Source organism: Trichomycterus rosablanca, chromosome 16, assembly GCF_030014385.1.
Source record: "Trichomycterus rosablanca isolate fTriRos1 chromosome 16, fTriRos1.hap1, whole genome shotgun sequence".
Taxonomy (NCBI): domain Eukaryota; kingdom Metazoa; phylum Chordata; class Actinopteri; order Siluriformes; family Trichomycteridae; genus Trichomycterus; species Trichomycterus rosablanca.
The window spans coordinates 4455895-4471718 of record NC_086003.1 but is presented as its reverse complement, the minus strand read 5'-3'; the positions used below and the strand labels follow the sequence as shown (position 1 = coordinate 4471718).

The window sequence follows — 15824 nt, the reverse complement described above, 5'->3', positions numbered from 1 at the left end:
GCTCAGTGGTGTTAAAAAGTAATTACTCCCTTTTGGGGCGCCCAGGTGGCACAGCAGGATTTTCCGGTAGTGCACCAACATTGGAATTCTGAACTCCCCGGGTTCGAATCTCAGCTCTGGTACCAAACGCCTGGGCGCCCCTAACAGGCACAGACAAAATTGGATTCTAGGGTAGCCAATCTTCTGCTGCTGGAGACCCCAATTGTGTCCAAGGAGGGTGTATTCCCTGACATGGGCTTCTAGTCTGCTGGGTGGGAAAAGACCGGACTAATAAGGGGTGGGGTCTTCAATGCTGTGTAAAAACCCTGGTTGGAGGAGTGTAGAGATTGGTGCCTTTTAGACAGAGCACATTTTGAAAACCACGTTTACTATTTACCCCATTACTATTTACTATACGTTTACTATTACTATAGATAGAAATACCGAATTAATATTTAATTATGGCATAATGTTTCTGTAGAAACTTTAATGTAACTGCTTGAGGGAAGGTATCGAACCCAGGACCTTCTTCCTTTCCCAAACTGTTTCTATAAAGTAATTTATTTTGTAATTGATATTATACACTTATCACCAATAGACGTGGCTGAAACACCTAAACTTACAGCTGTCCACATATTAGTGTCTGTTGTAGTGACATGGCTTGGACGGTGAACTGTACCTCCAGGAAAGGTGTCTCTTAGTCCACTTCTTTAGAGGTGCCAGGGCTCGTCTTCTCCTTCCAGCTGCCGTCTCTGGCTCAGATATGTCTGGCAGGGAACAGCGTGGCGTCTTCATAAGGCCGAGGGTTGCCTGATCTGCGGGGAAGCACACCAACATATTTCAGCTCATTTTTTCTGTCTGCTTTACACTTATGTCTAAAAACATTTCATATATATATATTTTTTTTATTATTATTTTTTTTTACCCCCTTTTTCTCCCCTTTTTAGCGCATCCAATTGTTCAATTAGCATCGTGCTTCCTCTCTGTCTATGCCGAACCCTGCCCTGACGGAGGTGATTGAAGCTAACCCATATCCCCTCCGAAACACGAGCAGCAGCCAGATGCATCTTTGCCACCCACACATTGACGAGTTTTGGCGCCACCCAGCGTTGCATGCGGAGAGACACACCCCAAGGGCACCCTCTCCCATCTCTGTGTAAGCGCCTCCAATCAGCCGGCAGAGAACGCAATCGCATTCTGACAGAGAGAGACCCACATCCGGTTCTTTGTCCCACCCCCCATATGAGCAACCGGCCAATCGTTGCTCATATAGCCACTCAGCTTCGAACCGGTAAAGCAAGGCTGGATTCGATACCACGTTCTCAGAATTCAGCCCTGGTTGCAGCGCGTCTTTTTTTACCGCTGCGCCACCTGAGCGGCAAAACATTTCATATTTTAACATTCTATTTTATTTATTGTTATAGTCTGTTCTGTTTTAATTGCTGTGTGTTTGATAGCATTGTCAAAATTAAAACGTAATATCGTTGTAGCCCGTGCAGTGACAGAATCTTTATCTTTTTTATTTTCATTGTTAAATATTTAATGAATTATTTAAAGGATTTTACAGATGAATTATAAAATGAAATACTGAAACTGTATAGAATTAAGAGCTCAGACACAGCTAACTGAACACGGCCTGGCTTAAATCGATGTTAAATAAATGCCTTCTGTTTTTATTAGCGTAGTTTTGTATACATGTCCCAACATTTTTGGAACAAGATAACAAGATAATCCCTTAACTTAAATTTCCTTTAAATAATAGCATTTTTGCTTAATGATCTTACAGTAGTTAGAGTAATGAATACTGTACATGGGCGCCTGGGTGGTGCAGAGACCCGGGTTCAAATTTTAGTTGTGCTATCGGCTGACCAGGCAACTTCACAGACAGGACTGGCTCTGTCTGTGATTGTCTGTGGGAGGCCAAAGCCCTGCAATGGATTGGTGCCCTGTGCTAGATATTATTGCCTTGGCCCAGTGTTTTCATATAGAAACCGGACCCACCACAACACTGACCATGATGACCAGGATGAATTAATAATCATAAAAAAAGATAATAGAGTATGCAATTGCTAGGGGATAGGTTATCTAGACCAGTTACTAAGTACATGGAATGGTAGTCTCTATTCCAAGGTCAAAAAGGAAAGCCAAAGATGTAACAGCGGCGAGCTGTAAAAACCAAGAGTCAAAGCTGTAAATCTTCAACACCCAAAAAAGAAACAGCTCCGCCTCACTCTACATAAAACAACAGCAAATCTAGTGCATGAGCAATTTTGCTATGTATCATATACACCGACCAGGCATAACATTACGACCACTGACAGGTAAAGTGAATAACACTGATTATCTCAGTGAACATTTTATACTCAAAGCTGATGTGTTAGAAGCAGGAAAAATGGGCGAGTGTGAGGATTTGAGCGAGTTTGACAAGGGCCAAACTGTCAGAGCATCTCCAAAACTGCAGCTCTTGTGGGGTGTTCCCGGTCTGCAGTGGTCAGTATCTATCAAAAGTGGTCCAAATGAAGGAACAGTGGTAAACCGGCGACAGGGTCATGGGCAGCCAAGGCTCATTGATGCACGTGGGGAGCGAAGGCTGACTCGTATGGTTTGATCCAACAGACGAGCTACTGTAGCTCAGATTGCTGAAGAAGTTAATGCTGGTTCTGATAGAAAGGTGTCAGAATACACAGAGCATCACAGTTGCAGGGCTGTTTTGGCAGCAAAAGGGGGACCAACACAATATTAGGAAGGTGGTCTTAATGTTATGCCTGATCAGTGGTGATTAAACTGATATTTCTTTGACTTTACGCACTAGTGAGCATGCTTAAAAAAGCCAATTCTTTAGTATTCATTCAAATGAATGTTTACATACTTTTGGTCATGTAGTGCAGGGTTTTTCAAACCCCGGGTCGCGACCCACCCAAGGACCAAAGCCATAAAATAGGTCGCAGAGAAAAATAATAATAATTAACTCAACAAATTTGTAACAGGCACAAACAAGAAATAAACTTGCACACAAACACCCCCTTGTGGAGGCTTTATGTTACATCTTGTAAACCACAGTAGGACCAGATTGCCACCAATTTCATTAATTAAGCTTATTTCGTTTTGAGTTTCGTTTTGATGCGTCGTTTGTGTTGGCTGGGTGGCCGTAAAAATCATGAACAAAATATGAGTCACTTAGTTTGAAAGACCTTGTAGTGATGTAGTGTACCTTTGCTCCTGACGGCATGATTTGTGCAAGTTTTGCGTTTGTGTAAGTTCATGGATTTCACTTGCACTGCAAATATCCAACTATTCACAATTTATCATAAAAATGTGGTGCCCTTCAGAGAACTAATGGTTTAAAGATAAGTGAGTCTGCACAATAAATCACTACCCACACAGCAGTAAAATAGTCCCGGGTGTGCAAGAAGATTCATTTTGTTCTTTATCGGGCTTTACTATCAGATGGAAGTTACACCACAACACAGATGCCTCACTGCATTAGGGGTTTATCCCTTTCTGAAATCAATTTTGATGCCCTCTGGAACTCTACGCCTTGTGGAAGTAACACGGTGAGGTCATTTTCGTGCTGTATTTTCTTTAGACGCTTGGGCTTTTTCACAGAATAATAACCTTGTTAAAAAATACGCTGCTTAGTCAGCGCTCGGGTGGCGCTGCTGTCCGATGTGCCGGCCCACCACCGCGGAGATCTCGAGATCTTGAGTTCTCAGCTGTTCTGTCAAACTGGCTGGACATCTGACAGGCACAACTGTGCCTGAGGGAGGGACGGCGACTAGGGTCCTCAGTGCTACTGCAGATGTGACCTCTGCTGTGACCTTTCAATGCATTATTCCCAGCATCGTACCAACTTTTTAATGCCATCAGCCACTGATGCCCCGCTGCTTTCACATCATCATCACATGAAAATCTTCTTCCCCCTAAAGCTTCTTTGAGCGTCCAAAAAGGTGGAAATCATATAGGGCTAAATCCAGACTATAAGCTCTCTCAGTCTCTCAAACACGTTTGATTACTCCTCCTACTACACCCTCACCGTTTCAAACCAAAATATAAAAGTGCGGAAACTTCGTATATTACTAAATATATAAATCACCGTTATATACACTGATCAGCCATAACATTAAAACCACCTCCTTGTTTCTACACCCCTTGTTTCAGGACTTTCCCAGGACCACCACAGAGCAGGTATTATTTAGGTGGTGGATCATTCTCAGCACTGCAGTGACACTGACATGGTGGTGGTGTGTTAGTGTGTGTTGTGCTGGTATGAGTGGATCAGCGCTGATGGAGTTTAAACACCTGACTGTCACTGCTGGACTGAGAATAGTCCACCAACCAAAAATATATCCAGCCAACAGTGCCTCGTGGGCAGCATCCTGTAATTGTAGAACTACAAAGTGCTTCTATATGGTAAGTGGAGCTGATAAAATGGACAGTGAGTGAGTCAGTGTATATATATATATATATATATATATATAAAACATTGCCTGTGCTGGCTGGGATTCACCGAGATAAATTCTACCCCAGTGCTCCAAAAAATTAAATAAATAAACGTTCTGTAGGATTCCGTGCTGACATATCATTTCCAATGCAGCTAAGCAAATTAGCATTTCTTCCGAGGTGAGTTTCCCCAGTCATTAGATTAGACTCCTACACAATCAGATTACAGTCTATTATGTTTTACTGCAACACCATTACAGTGAGAGATGGATCCTTTTCAGCAGAGTGGGTTAGCCTTTGAGAATAAAAGTACATTTAATTTTTCCTTTGTGGCTGTATTAAACAGTCATTCGCTCACAGATTGATGAGGGTTAGGCTACCGGCTGTAACAATAAACAGATCGTCCGTGATCATAAAAACACAAGCACAACGTTGTACTACAGTGGTACCTTGCACTACAGCGGTACCTTGAAACTCAGCGTCAGTTGGTTCTGGGAATGGTGTCGAGTTTAAAAAGCATCGGGTTCCAAGGTATCTTTTCCCATAAGGATGTCTGGGAAACCTGTTAATGTGTTCCATGGTCCTGTGGAACTGCATATATTTTAGGCTTATGTCAAATTATGGAGTTGTTTTTGACACTGATACGCTGAAAATAACACAAATATAATATAAAAACACTGAAAACAGTTAAAAATCTATATAAAAATACAATAAACTTGCACTTCATCTTTAGTTCTTTATTGTTTCCTTATGCTTCTTAATTGTGGAGATGCTTGATCTTGGAATACCGTATTCCGTTCAGTAAAGGCGCATTCACATGAGAATCGGCACAATAGCTTTTGCGCTGGCTGTGCCGTTATTTCCTATGGAGTATCACGGTGCACCAAGCTTAACGTGACTTATTGTACTAAAACAACAAGTGAGGAATTTCATAGTTGGGGAGAAATTATGAGCAGTAATAAATAAGAGATGTTTAGTGTTCCTGTGTCGTTCTTTTTAAGACATTATGTCCCGTTAGGCTTTTTTCAACGATAAGCATTTTAGACTCTCTCGGAATAGCGATTCTTATATATTCTCAGCGCCCTGAGTGATAACACAAGTTTAAAAGAGAAACAGTGAGGAAAATCCAGATAAACACACATACATGTGGAGCTTTCAGAGGTAATCTGAGTGAATCAGAGTCCACACAAATGCAGATTCGTCTCATATTCGCACTTTGATGCCGTTTTACAGCACCGCTCCAGCCAAGTGCTGAGCGAAGCGGCTGTCACACACGTTGAGTTTAAGGTAAATGACAAGTTTAAGGGTACAAATTTCTCGATGAAGGGTGTCGAATTTTAAAGATTTCAGGTTTAGGGGATGTCGAGTTACAAGGTACCACTATACTTCAAAAACTAGTAGGACTGCATTCAAATATGTATTATTAATATGGTTCAGTGGCATCAACAACAGATGCAGACTATTTTAGGCCCAAATATAAAGCTTGTCTACGAGCCCATCCTAAATGAAGCTGACACTCCTGTGAAAAGTGGTATTTCCCAAACCAAAACTTGATTCCAGAAATTCATCTAGCAAAATAATACATGTGGCGCAATCAGAAACCCACCAAGTATTCCAGTCTCTTCCAGGCCTCCGAATCTCTGCATAGCTTTAATAGCTTTAGTTAGCGCCTCCTTGGTTTGCAGCTGCCCGGTCACAGGGTCAGCCGGTGGGAGGTAGCCGAACTTACTCAGCCAGTCCTGGAAAAAAAGAAAAACATCATTTTAAAGTGGTTTTTAAGTCGTGTTTATATTATTAGAGATACATTTTTTGTGCTCAGCATGTAAAGCGTACTTAGTACCAAGCAGGAGTTAGCACGAGACTTTGGTTGTCATATTTTACAAGTAATGCTTTCATGTTTTTTCTGAGCAACATATGGATTCATGCAAAATCAGTGTGCTTGTATCACTGCATTACTTTAGTGACAACCATCTGGCCAAACTGCTTCTGCTCCTCATTCGCTGCTCAGTCAAATACGCAGTGAGATACAGCAATATAGCCTCGAAAATATTCAGTGCTTAAGCTATTCATCTCGATATACAGAAATTTTGGCTGCTCTCTTAAATGGTGTACAATATTTAAAATAAATACGGCAAGGCTTCTTACCAGTTTTAAAACCCATGTAAGCCTTTTAATTACTTCACAATAACAAATACATTATTTTTGGGAACAGATAACATCTTAGAGACACTAAACACACAATAATACCCAAAGTAGATGGACACCTGACTATAAGCTTGTTGATCCAGCCATTTTACAAGATTTTAGTGTGTCTGAGGGCATTGATGTAGTACGAGAAGACTTGGCTCACAATTAATGCGCCAAATCATACCAAAGCTGTTCAGTGTGATTGACGTCAGAGCTCTGTGAAGACCACAGAAGATCCTCCCCACTAAACTTGACAAACTATATATTTATGGACCAGCAAGCTTACAATCAGGTGTCCACATACTTTTGGCCATTGGTTTCCAAAGGTTCCAAAAAACAGGCAGAATTTAAATAGAATTCCAGAAATCTGCAAAGTAAAATGGTCATTTTTACTGAAATGCTATAGGCAGTTGTAGCCTAGTGGTTAAAGTACTGGACTAGTAATCAAAAGGTCACTGGTTCAAGCCCAACCACTGCCAGGTTGCCACTGTTCGGCCCTTGCGCAAGGCTCTTGACCTTCAATTGCTTGGACAATATACACACAGATCAGCCATAACATTAAAACCACCTCCTTGTTTCTACACTCACTGTCCATTTTATCAGCTCCACTTACCATATAGAAGCACTTTGTAGTTCTACAATTACTGACTGTAGTCCATTTGTTTCTCCGCATGCTTTAATAGCCCCCTTTCACCCTGTTCTTCAATGATCAGGACAGAGCAGGTATTATTTAGGTGGTGGATCATTCTCAGCACTGCAGTGACACTGACATGGTGGTGGTGTGTTAGTGTGTGTTGTGCTGGTATGAGTGGATCAGACACAGCAGCGCTGCTGGATTTTTTAAACACCTCACTGTCACTGCTGGACTGAGAATAGTCCACCAACCAAATATATTCAGCCAACGGCGCCCCGTGGGCAGCGTCCTGTGACCACTGATGAAGGTCTAGAAGATGACCGACTCAAACAGCAGCAATAGATGAGCGATCGTCTCCGACTTTACATCTACAAGGTGGACCAACTAGGTAGGAGTGTCTAATAGAGTGGATAGTGAGTGGACATGGTATTTAAAAACTCCAGCAGCGCTGCTGTGTCTGATCCACTCATACCAGCACAACACACACTAACACACCACCACCATGTCAGTGTCACTGCAGTGCTGAGAATCATCCACCACCTAAATAATACCTGCTCTGTGGTGGTCCTGTGGAGCAGATGCAGATAAGAAGACCTTACTTCCGCTTTTTTCTAGCTCCATGTGATCAGCAGCAGACCTCAGTCGAGCTTTAAGGTGCTAATTTTCGGACAAGTAATAGTTTCTTGCATAGCAGCCCTTAATCCCCTAATAATGTAAAGCTATCCTGACTCAATTTGGATATATTTTCTATTAGCATATGGTGATTCTTTTCTTTTGACCTTAACAGAGACGCTGTAACTTTATGTACTTTGTAGTGGGTGCAGTCAAACTATCCCCAGCTATAGTGAATCATATATACTGTAAGTCGCTTTGGCTAAAAGCGTCTACTAAATACCGTAAATGTAAATGATATAGAACAATCTGTAATATCATACCTATGCATCATGGGCTTTTAATTCCTCATTAGCAATTAAAAGCCCATGATGCATAGGTACGATATTACAGATTGTTCTATATCATTTACATTTACGGTATTTAGTAGACGCTTTTATCCAAAGCGACTTACAGTCTAAGCAATTGAGGGTTAAGAACCTTGCTTAAGGGCCCAACAGTGGCAACCTTCTGCTTAATAGTCCAGTACCTTAACCGCTAGGCTACAACTGCCCATCAAATACATACACTTAACAATAAACATAGTAGAGTACTTTTACTATGAAAGCTTTATGGGCTCAGGTGGCACAGTATTCTATTGTGCCACCCCCCCCACCACTGAGATCTGGGTTCGAATCCCAGCAGTGCTATCATCTGACTGGGCATCTACACATGATTGACAAAAACAGGGTTGAGGTAGGGGTAATTACTGTAGGACATCATATTAATACCAATAATTCCACCTTTCTAGTTTCAACAAATTATTTGATGGATGCCGCACGTCTCTGGGGCAATATTATTCCAAAGCTAGCATGAATTAAATGTCAAAGCATCTTGAATTTAAATGAGGTTTCGACAGGTGTCTAGGAGCACAGACTTACTCAAATCAATGACACAAGCCACCCTCACTGACACAAAGCAATTTAATTATGCTTGTCGTTCGTGTCTGTGTTTATACAGCAGTCTCGGGAAAGACTGGCAGTCCAGGAATTGTGTCTTTTCCTATGCTTTTATACACCAATCAGCCAAAACATTAAAACCACCTCCTTGTTTCTAGACTCACTGTCCATTTTATCAGCTCCACTTATATACCATATAGAAGCACTTTGTAGTTCAACAATTACTGACTGTAGTCCATCTGTTTCTCTGCATGCTTTGTTAGCTTTGTTTCATGCTGTTCTTCAATGGTCAGGACCCCCACAGGACCACTGTAGAGCAGGTATTATTTAGGCATGGTGGTGGTGTGTTAGTGTGTGTTGTGCTGGTATGAGTGGCTAAGACACCTCACTGCTGGACTGAGAATGGTACACCAACCAAAAATATATCCAGCCAACAGCGCCCCCGTGGGCAGCGTCCTGTGACCATTGATGAAAATCTCAAAAATGACCAGCTCAAACAGCAGCAATAGATGAGCGATCGTCTCTGACTTCACATCTACAAGGTGGACCAACTAGGTAGGAGTGTCTAATAGAGTGGACAGTGAGTGGACACGGTTTTTAAAAACTCAGTGCTGAGAATGATCCACCACCCAAATAATACCTGCTCTGTGGTGGTCCTGTGGGGGGCCTGACCACTGAAGAACAGCATGAAAGGGGGCTAACAAAGCATGCAGAGAAACAGATGGACTACAGTCAGTAATTGTAGAACTACAAAGTGCTTCTATATGGTAAGTGGAGCTGATAAAATGGACAGTAAGTGTAGAAACAAGGAGGTGGTTTTATTGTTATTGCTGATCAGTGTATAATAGTTTAAATTAAACAAGATAAAGAAATAAAATTGTTCATATAGCTGAAAAGCAAAGATTCTTTGAAATGAACCTAACGTGCCAGGATTTAAGTGTGGCCTCGAGTTTGCTCTTATGTAAGAAATACTATTGTTTTTGGACTCTGTGGCAGCTTTGTGGATCCTGAGAGCATGAAAACTTCACATTAAATTGGATTCCTGTTCTTGAATCGCTACAGCTACTGTTTTTCGACTCTTTTTTTGTTTACTTTTACTTTCTATCTGTCTCACAAAGTTTCTTTAATGCTTAGCCAATTTAAAAATGTCTTTTTTTTAAAAAGAGATCAAAAAGTGTGAGCAGAAAAACAATAAAATATGGGGCAAAAACAGTCAAATATTTCAAGCAATGGGCAATAATATTGAGTTGGTCCACTTTTGAAGCTATAATATCTTCCCTATAATATGTACAATAGACCTACATAGTTTGTTGTAGGTTTTCTGAAAATCTGCAGGGTCAAAAATAAACATCCAACATATGTTCTTTGTGTAGTACATGAAGTTTTATAATGTTACTTAACTTTTAACTTTGTGGAAATACAGTAACCCTAATTATTCAGAAAACACAAACTGAAATGCTGAAAGGTAATTTGTCCTGGTGGTCAGACTCAAGAAGTATAAACAGCACTAATAAGAATAGATGGATGGACGGACGGATGATGGATGACGGATGGATGGATGGATATTTTTTTGATCCCGAAGAAAATTAAAGCTGCTGAAACTTGCTCGTGAAAAAACTTTAATCAATATTTTTTGCATGGCAGCCTTAATGCCCACAGCATGGTAAACTTAACCCAATGTGGACAGTGTTATCCATGTTAGCACACAAACAAAGTCACTATGGCTGCTTTATTGACCATCTTTGACAACATCATGGCTCCTATTCTCCAAAAAAAAAACATGTATACCAATTTTGTACCACAGTAAAACCGCCATCCAGAAGAAAAGCAACTCTACAGAACAATGTGATGGTAAATTGTGGCTGGATGATGGTTCACTGTGGGCTTTGCTTCTCCAGTTACTTGCTGACACAACTTGTGTGTTTACAAACTGTGAGAAGAAAAAGCTTAGTCGGTTTGTGTGAGCTTCCCTCCCGCTGCCTCGAAAATCAATACTCTGCGAGTTCACCCGCGGTTCACTGCACTGGTTTATAAAGATGTTAAACAGTGATCTGATCAGAAGAGTCTTTCTTCAATGTTTTCTCAAGTGGGTAAGGGGATGAGTCATATACACCAAAAGAACAGGACAGATCTAAATCCTTGACCCCATGTAAAAATCTGGTGATTATGATATGCTGTGCTATGGATTTTGCTGGATGTTTCAGGTCTTCACCTTAGAAGGAAAGATTACCGCAAATCAATTCAAAATTATACTGGCGGATGAGGGAACCTTCCTTTCCTAAAGAGAGTAGTCTCTTCCATTTAAAAGGCTTTTATTTACTTACTTAACTAATTAAACTGAGAAAAATGGGAGCAACTGAGACAAATCAAGAAAAATCAAGTATGGCAACTGGAAAAAATCAAGTACGTGCCAGAATGTAATTATGTGAAGCAGAGTGGATTTAAGAACAGTGTGTGAGTGTTTTCCAGAAAGACAAGTTCTGGTTAGTGTTGTGCTAGAAAATTAATGAAGTCTAAAGGGAACCTAAGACTTATTTAATATTATTTTCTTATTGTCAATTAGATTAGATTTTCTGTAATTCCATGCAGCAAACTTGTTAAATTCAGCTTTAGAGGGAGCTTACACACCATGTAGAGCAGGGTGTAACATCATGTAAACACAAGAAACTGTCAAGGAAAAATAAGGTAAGAAGATAAATTAAAACAAAGATACAGTTGACTGGATAAGAGAATTTTTTAGCATGATTGTGGGTTCTTACAGCAGTGCATGAACTGAAGAAGAACAAGGAGCAGAACTGTAGGCCTCTCTTTATACTGCTCTAGTCACATCACATTGGGTGTTGGACTGTGGAATCTCCATTCTGTGCTAACTGTTGTTTCTTATCTGCTTACAACAGCCTCTCTATACTTTAGACTCCCAGCCACATCTCAAGCAACCACATGACTTAGTATTTAATGCACCAGGTGTAATTAAGCATGAAATCAAATGTTTCCACAACAAAACGTAAAAGGTTGCATTTTAATTTAGCCAATCCTCACTAGGAAAACACACTACTGAGGTAAAAACTTCTTAATAACTGCTGTATTTTGACACGGAGGTAGTTTCAGGACATTTTCTGGTCATGAGTTGCCACTGCTTGGTGTCAAAGCTTGTCAGCCATTGAGAATTTTCATGAGGATCAACTCCACCAGGTTTCTCACTTTGTCCAGGGAAAGTTCTTTCTCTCTCGCTCTCAACAAAAAACAAACAAACTAAGTGAAACCTGTGCAATGACAGGAAGCCTGAAGCCGGGAATCTATTTTATACCAACCACATTTTTTTCACCGAGATATCAAGTGAAGAATGATAGGCTTCATTTTTCTATGGACTCCCTACATTAGTATGAAGCATCCAGGGTAGGAAAAAAAAAAAAAAAAAAACAGTAATACCTACATCTTGACTTTTCTGACAAGCTGAAATAACTGGAAATGACCAAAATCAAATATGTTTTATTACCCCAAAAGGAGGATGCTTCCAAACTCAGTTATTAAATTATAAGTGGTTTATGCTAAATCATAAATATCACAAGACAACAGAAAATAAAACACAATTTCTATAATCTCATATTTTCAAGTATACCTGCATATTTGCTGGAAAAAGTACAACCCCAAATCAGAAAAAGTTGGGACAGTATGGAAAATGCAATAATAAAAAAACAGTGTTTCTTACATTTACTTTGACTTTTATTTCATTGCAGACAGGATGAACCCGAGATATTTCATGTTTTGTCTGGTCAACTTTATTTCATTTATTAATAAACATCCACTAATTTATTCATAAACATCAAATAAACATCCACTGAAATTCCTCCTGATTCCTTGAATGGTTTAATGATATTATGCACTGTAGAGGGAGAAATCTTCCAATCTTTCTTTGAGGTTCATTGTTTGTAAACATTTTAATCATTTTCTCACACATTTGTGGACAAACTGGATCCTCTGATCATCTTTACTCATCAGAGACTGTGATTACAATCACCAGTTGACATCACCTGTTTGGAATCACAACAAGAGCTTTTTCACCTCATTACTAGCCCTAAATTGTCCCCATCCCAACTTTTTTTGGAATGTGTTGCAGGCCTGAAATGCAGGAATGGCTGTTTATTAACTAATGAAATGAAGTTGAGCAAATAAAACATGAAATGTCTCAGGCTCATCCTGTCTGGGGGTCTGACCTTTGCCTTTGTAAATGTAAGAAATGTGTTTATTTTATTTGCATTTTCTATACTGTCCCAACTTTTTCTGATTTGGGATTGTATATCTCAATCATTGGTTATTTATGTGGTTGCTGATCAAAGCTTTTGCTGTATAATACTAATGAAGTGCTGGATTAAATGGTTTTATGTTAAAAACATAACATATTTGACTTTATGAACTGGTTAGACAGAAAATAGACATCTCTGGCAATTAGTCAGCTCATTATGTTTGAAAACAGATGTTTGGACAGTAGGACAGTACAGAGATGGGTGCATCATAGCATATATTTTCCCAGTAGCACTGCGGCAATACAGCTTGTAAAGGACAACATTGATTTTGGCAGCTTAATCTAACCCCAACTTCCCCAAACATAACTAATCATGATAGCACAGCTGAGATTTGAACCCACATCTCAGCAGCAGTGGGTTAGTGTAATAGACCAATGCGCCACCAGAGTACCCCTAGTTGGACATCCCATTCCAAATATAGCCCATTAATCAGTGTGAATATTAAATGTATGGAGAAACATACTGTATAAAGAATTTTAGATTAAAGCTGGGTGGAAACAAAGCCTTATTAGAATGGAAGTTATTTTCTAATATTTTTCCTTGAGGCAGGGTCTAAAGAAATCTAATTAGTTTACCACCAATGGTATGTTGTTTAATAAGTTAGTAGCATTGTTTGTTTGATATATCGATTAAGCATCTCCAATGTTAAAAATCTCATAGAGATCATAGCTGGCCCAGCAAGACTAATACAGACATATTTTTAATAGGGACTCAAGCTAACAAGATAAAAAAAAAGCTCAAGTTTAATTCCAGAGTGACTTTACTCTTACAGTCACTGTTATTTATCTTTATTATATAGTTATGTAACATTCAATTCCACACAGTAGCAGAGTGGAACTTCTGCCCACCTTCATTGTCACAAACTGGTGAATCACTGATATGGTGAGTAGGTAGGTGGTGAGTTTGGAGGTTTCCATTTCTTAGAGCTAACTGTATTTATTTCAAATGCAAAGCCCGAGAGTGCATTTTATTTAGACTACACAGAATGTATTACACTGTTTTAAAGCCCTGAAGTAACATGGAGAGCTGTGGTCAGCCCGTTTCTGTATCTCTTTCATCTTTTGTTGTACTTCACACCATCTCACCACGTAGAGTAAGGTTAACAGGTTAACACACAATAAGAGGTTGAAAGTCAGAGGCATCGATTTGGCAGTGCGAATGAAAGAGCTCATTCAGAGTGTGTGACATTAAAGGTCAGATGGACTGAAGGAGAACACATTCAGATTCAATGATTTGTAAACAAAACTATTTCAAAAATGTCTTTTTTTTGACGTAAGGCAGAGAAAGAAGGTTTAGAGACATTGAAGACAAAAGATTAAGAAAATGCTTTTATCTTTTTTCAACTTCACTTCTTTTTCTTAGTCAATCCCACCTGGAGCTTCATCCACCATCCACTATCCTCAGGTTCTTAAGTTAGCCAAGCAGGAGAACCACACATGGTGTGAGACATTTAAAACCTTTGCTACATAGAGTGTATTACACTACTTTAAAGCCCTGAAGTAACATGAAGGACTGTGGTCAGCCCGGTTTCTGTATCTCTTTCATCATTTATTGTACTTCACACTATTTCAGTTCCACGTTATTTTCAATAACAAGGCAGGCGAGGGAGGTTAAGAGACATGGAAGGCAGGAGAGTTAGAAAAAGCTCATATCTTTTTTCAACTTCACTTTTATATTTAGTCAATCCCACCTGGAGCTCCATCCACCATCCTCAAGTTCTTAGGTTAGCCAAGCAAGAGAACCACACATTTTTAAACCACAGATTTAAAAACCAAACCTTTGCTACATTGAGTGTATTACGCTACTTTAAAGCCCTGTGGTCAGCCCGGTTTCTGTATCTCTTTCATCGTTTGTTGTACTTCATACTATTTCAATTCTACGCTATGTTCAAAACAAAGTAGCAGAAGGAGGTTAACAGACATTGAAGACAGGAGAGTATAAAAAAAGCTCTTATCTTTTTCTTAACTTCTCTTCTTTTACTGAGTAGGGAGTAGAGCATTTGACTGCAGATCAAGAGGTCCCAGATTCAAATCTGGGTGCCCCCTGTTTCAATAATTTCCTTTGGGATAGATAACGTATCTTGTGAGACATTTAAAAAGCAAACCTTTGCTACATAGAGTGTATGACACTACTTGAAAGCCCTGAAGTAACATGGTCAGGCTGGTTTCTGTATCTCTTTCATCATTTGTTGTACTCCACACTATTTCAATTTCAAGTTATTTTTTAAAAACAAGGCAGGTGAAGGAGATTAAGGAAGCAAGTAGCTCCTATCTTTTTTCAACTTCACTTTTTTACTTAGTCAATCCCACCTGGAGCTCCAGCCACCATCGTCAAGTTCTTAGGTCAGCCAAGCAGGAGAACCCCACACGGTGCGGGACATTAACAGACAAACCTTGGCTGTTTTTCCACTCTGTTCTTCTGTACATTTCCACAAGACTGCACAAACATGCTTCTCGGTCTATACCTCAAGGCTGTGTGTTTGTTTTGGCCATTTTGACGCACATGCTTCAGGCCACGGGGGAATAAAATGGGATGAAGCGGTGTATGCAAAACACACACAGCACCACCATAAAATGAAGTGAAAAGCCTGGTCGTCTGCTGGATCGACTTCCCTTTTCGCTCATGACCTATCAACAAAACAAAATAGATCTAAGCTCTGAAGTAAGTGGTATATCCTGGTACAGTGCTGAACATAAAATACCCCATATTTGAGAAAACTGCCAGAACAAA

At 39.8% G+C, this 15824-nt stretch overlaps 1 protein-coding gene across 1 annotated transcript in view; it reads right to left on the bottom strand.

The window, feature by feature from the left end:
- mmp17a (matrix metallopeptidase 17a) overlaps positions 1-15824 on the bottom strand; it is a 107727-nt gene that overhangs the window by 41879 nt on the left and 50024 nt on the right. The window contains exons 2-3 of the mRNA XM_063011866.1: positions 6026-6158; positions 659-794 (exon numbers count right to left, since the gene is read on the bottom strand). Of these exons, the coding sequence (XP_062867936.1) occupies positions 659-794; positions 6026-6158 (269 nt within the window). The remainder of the gene's footprint in view (positions 1-658; positions 795-6025; positions 6159-15824) is intronic.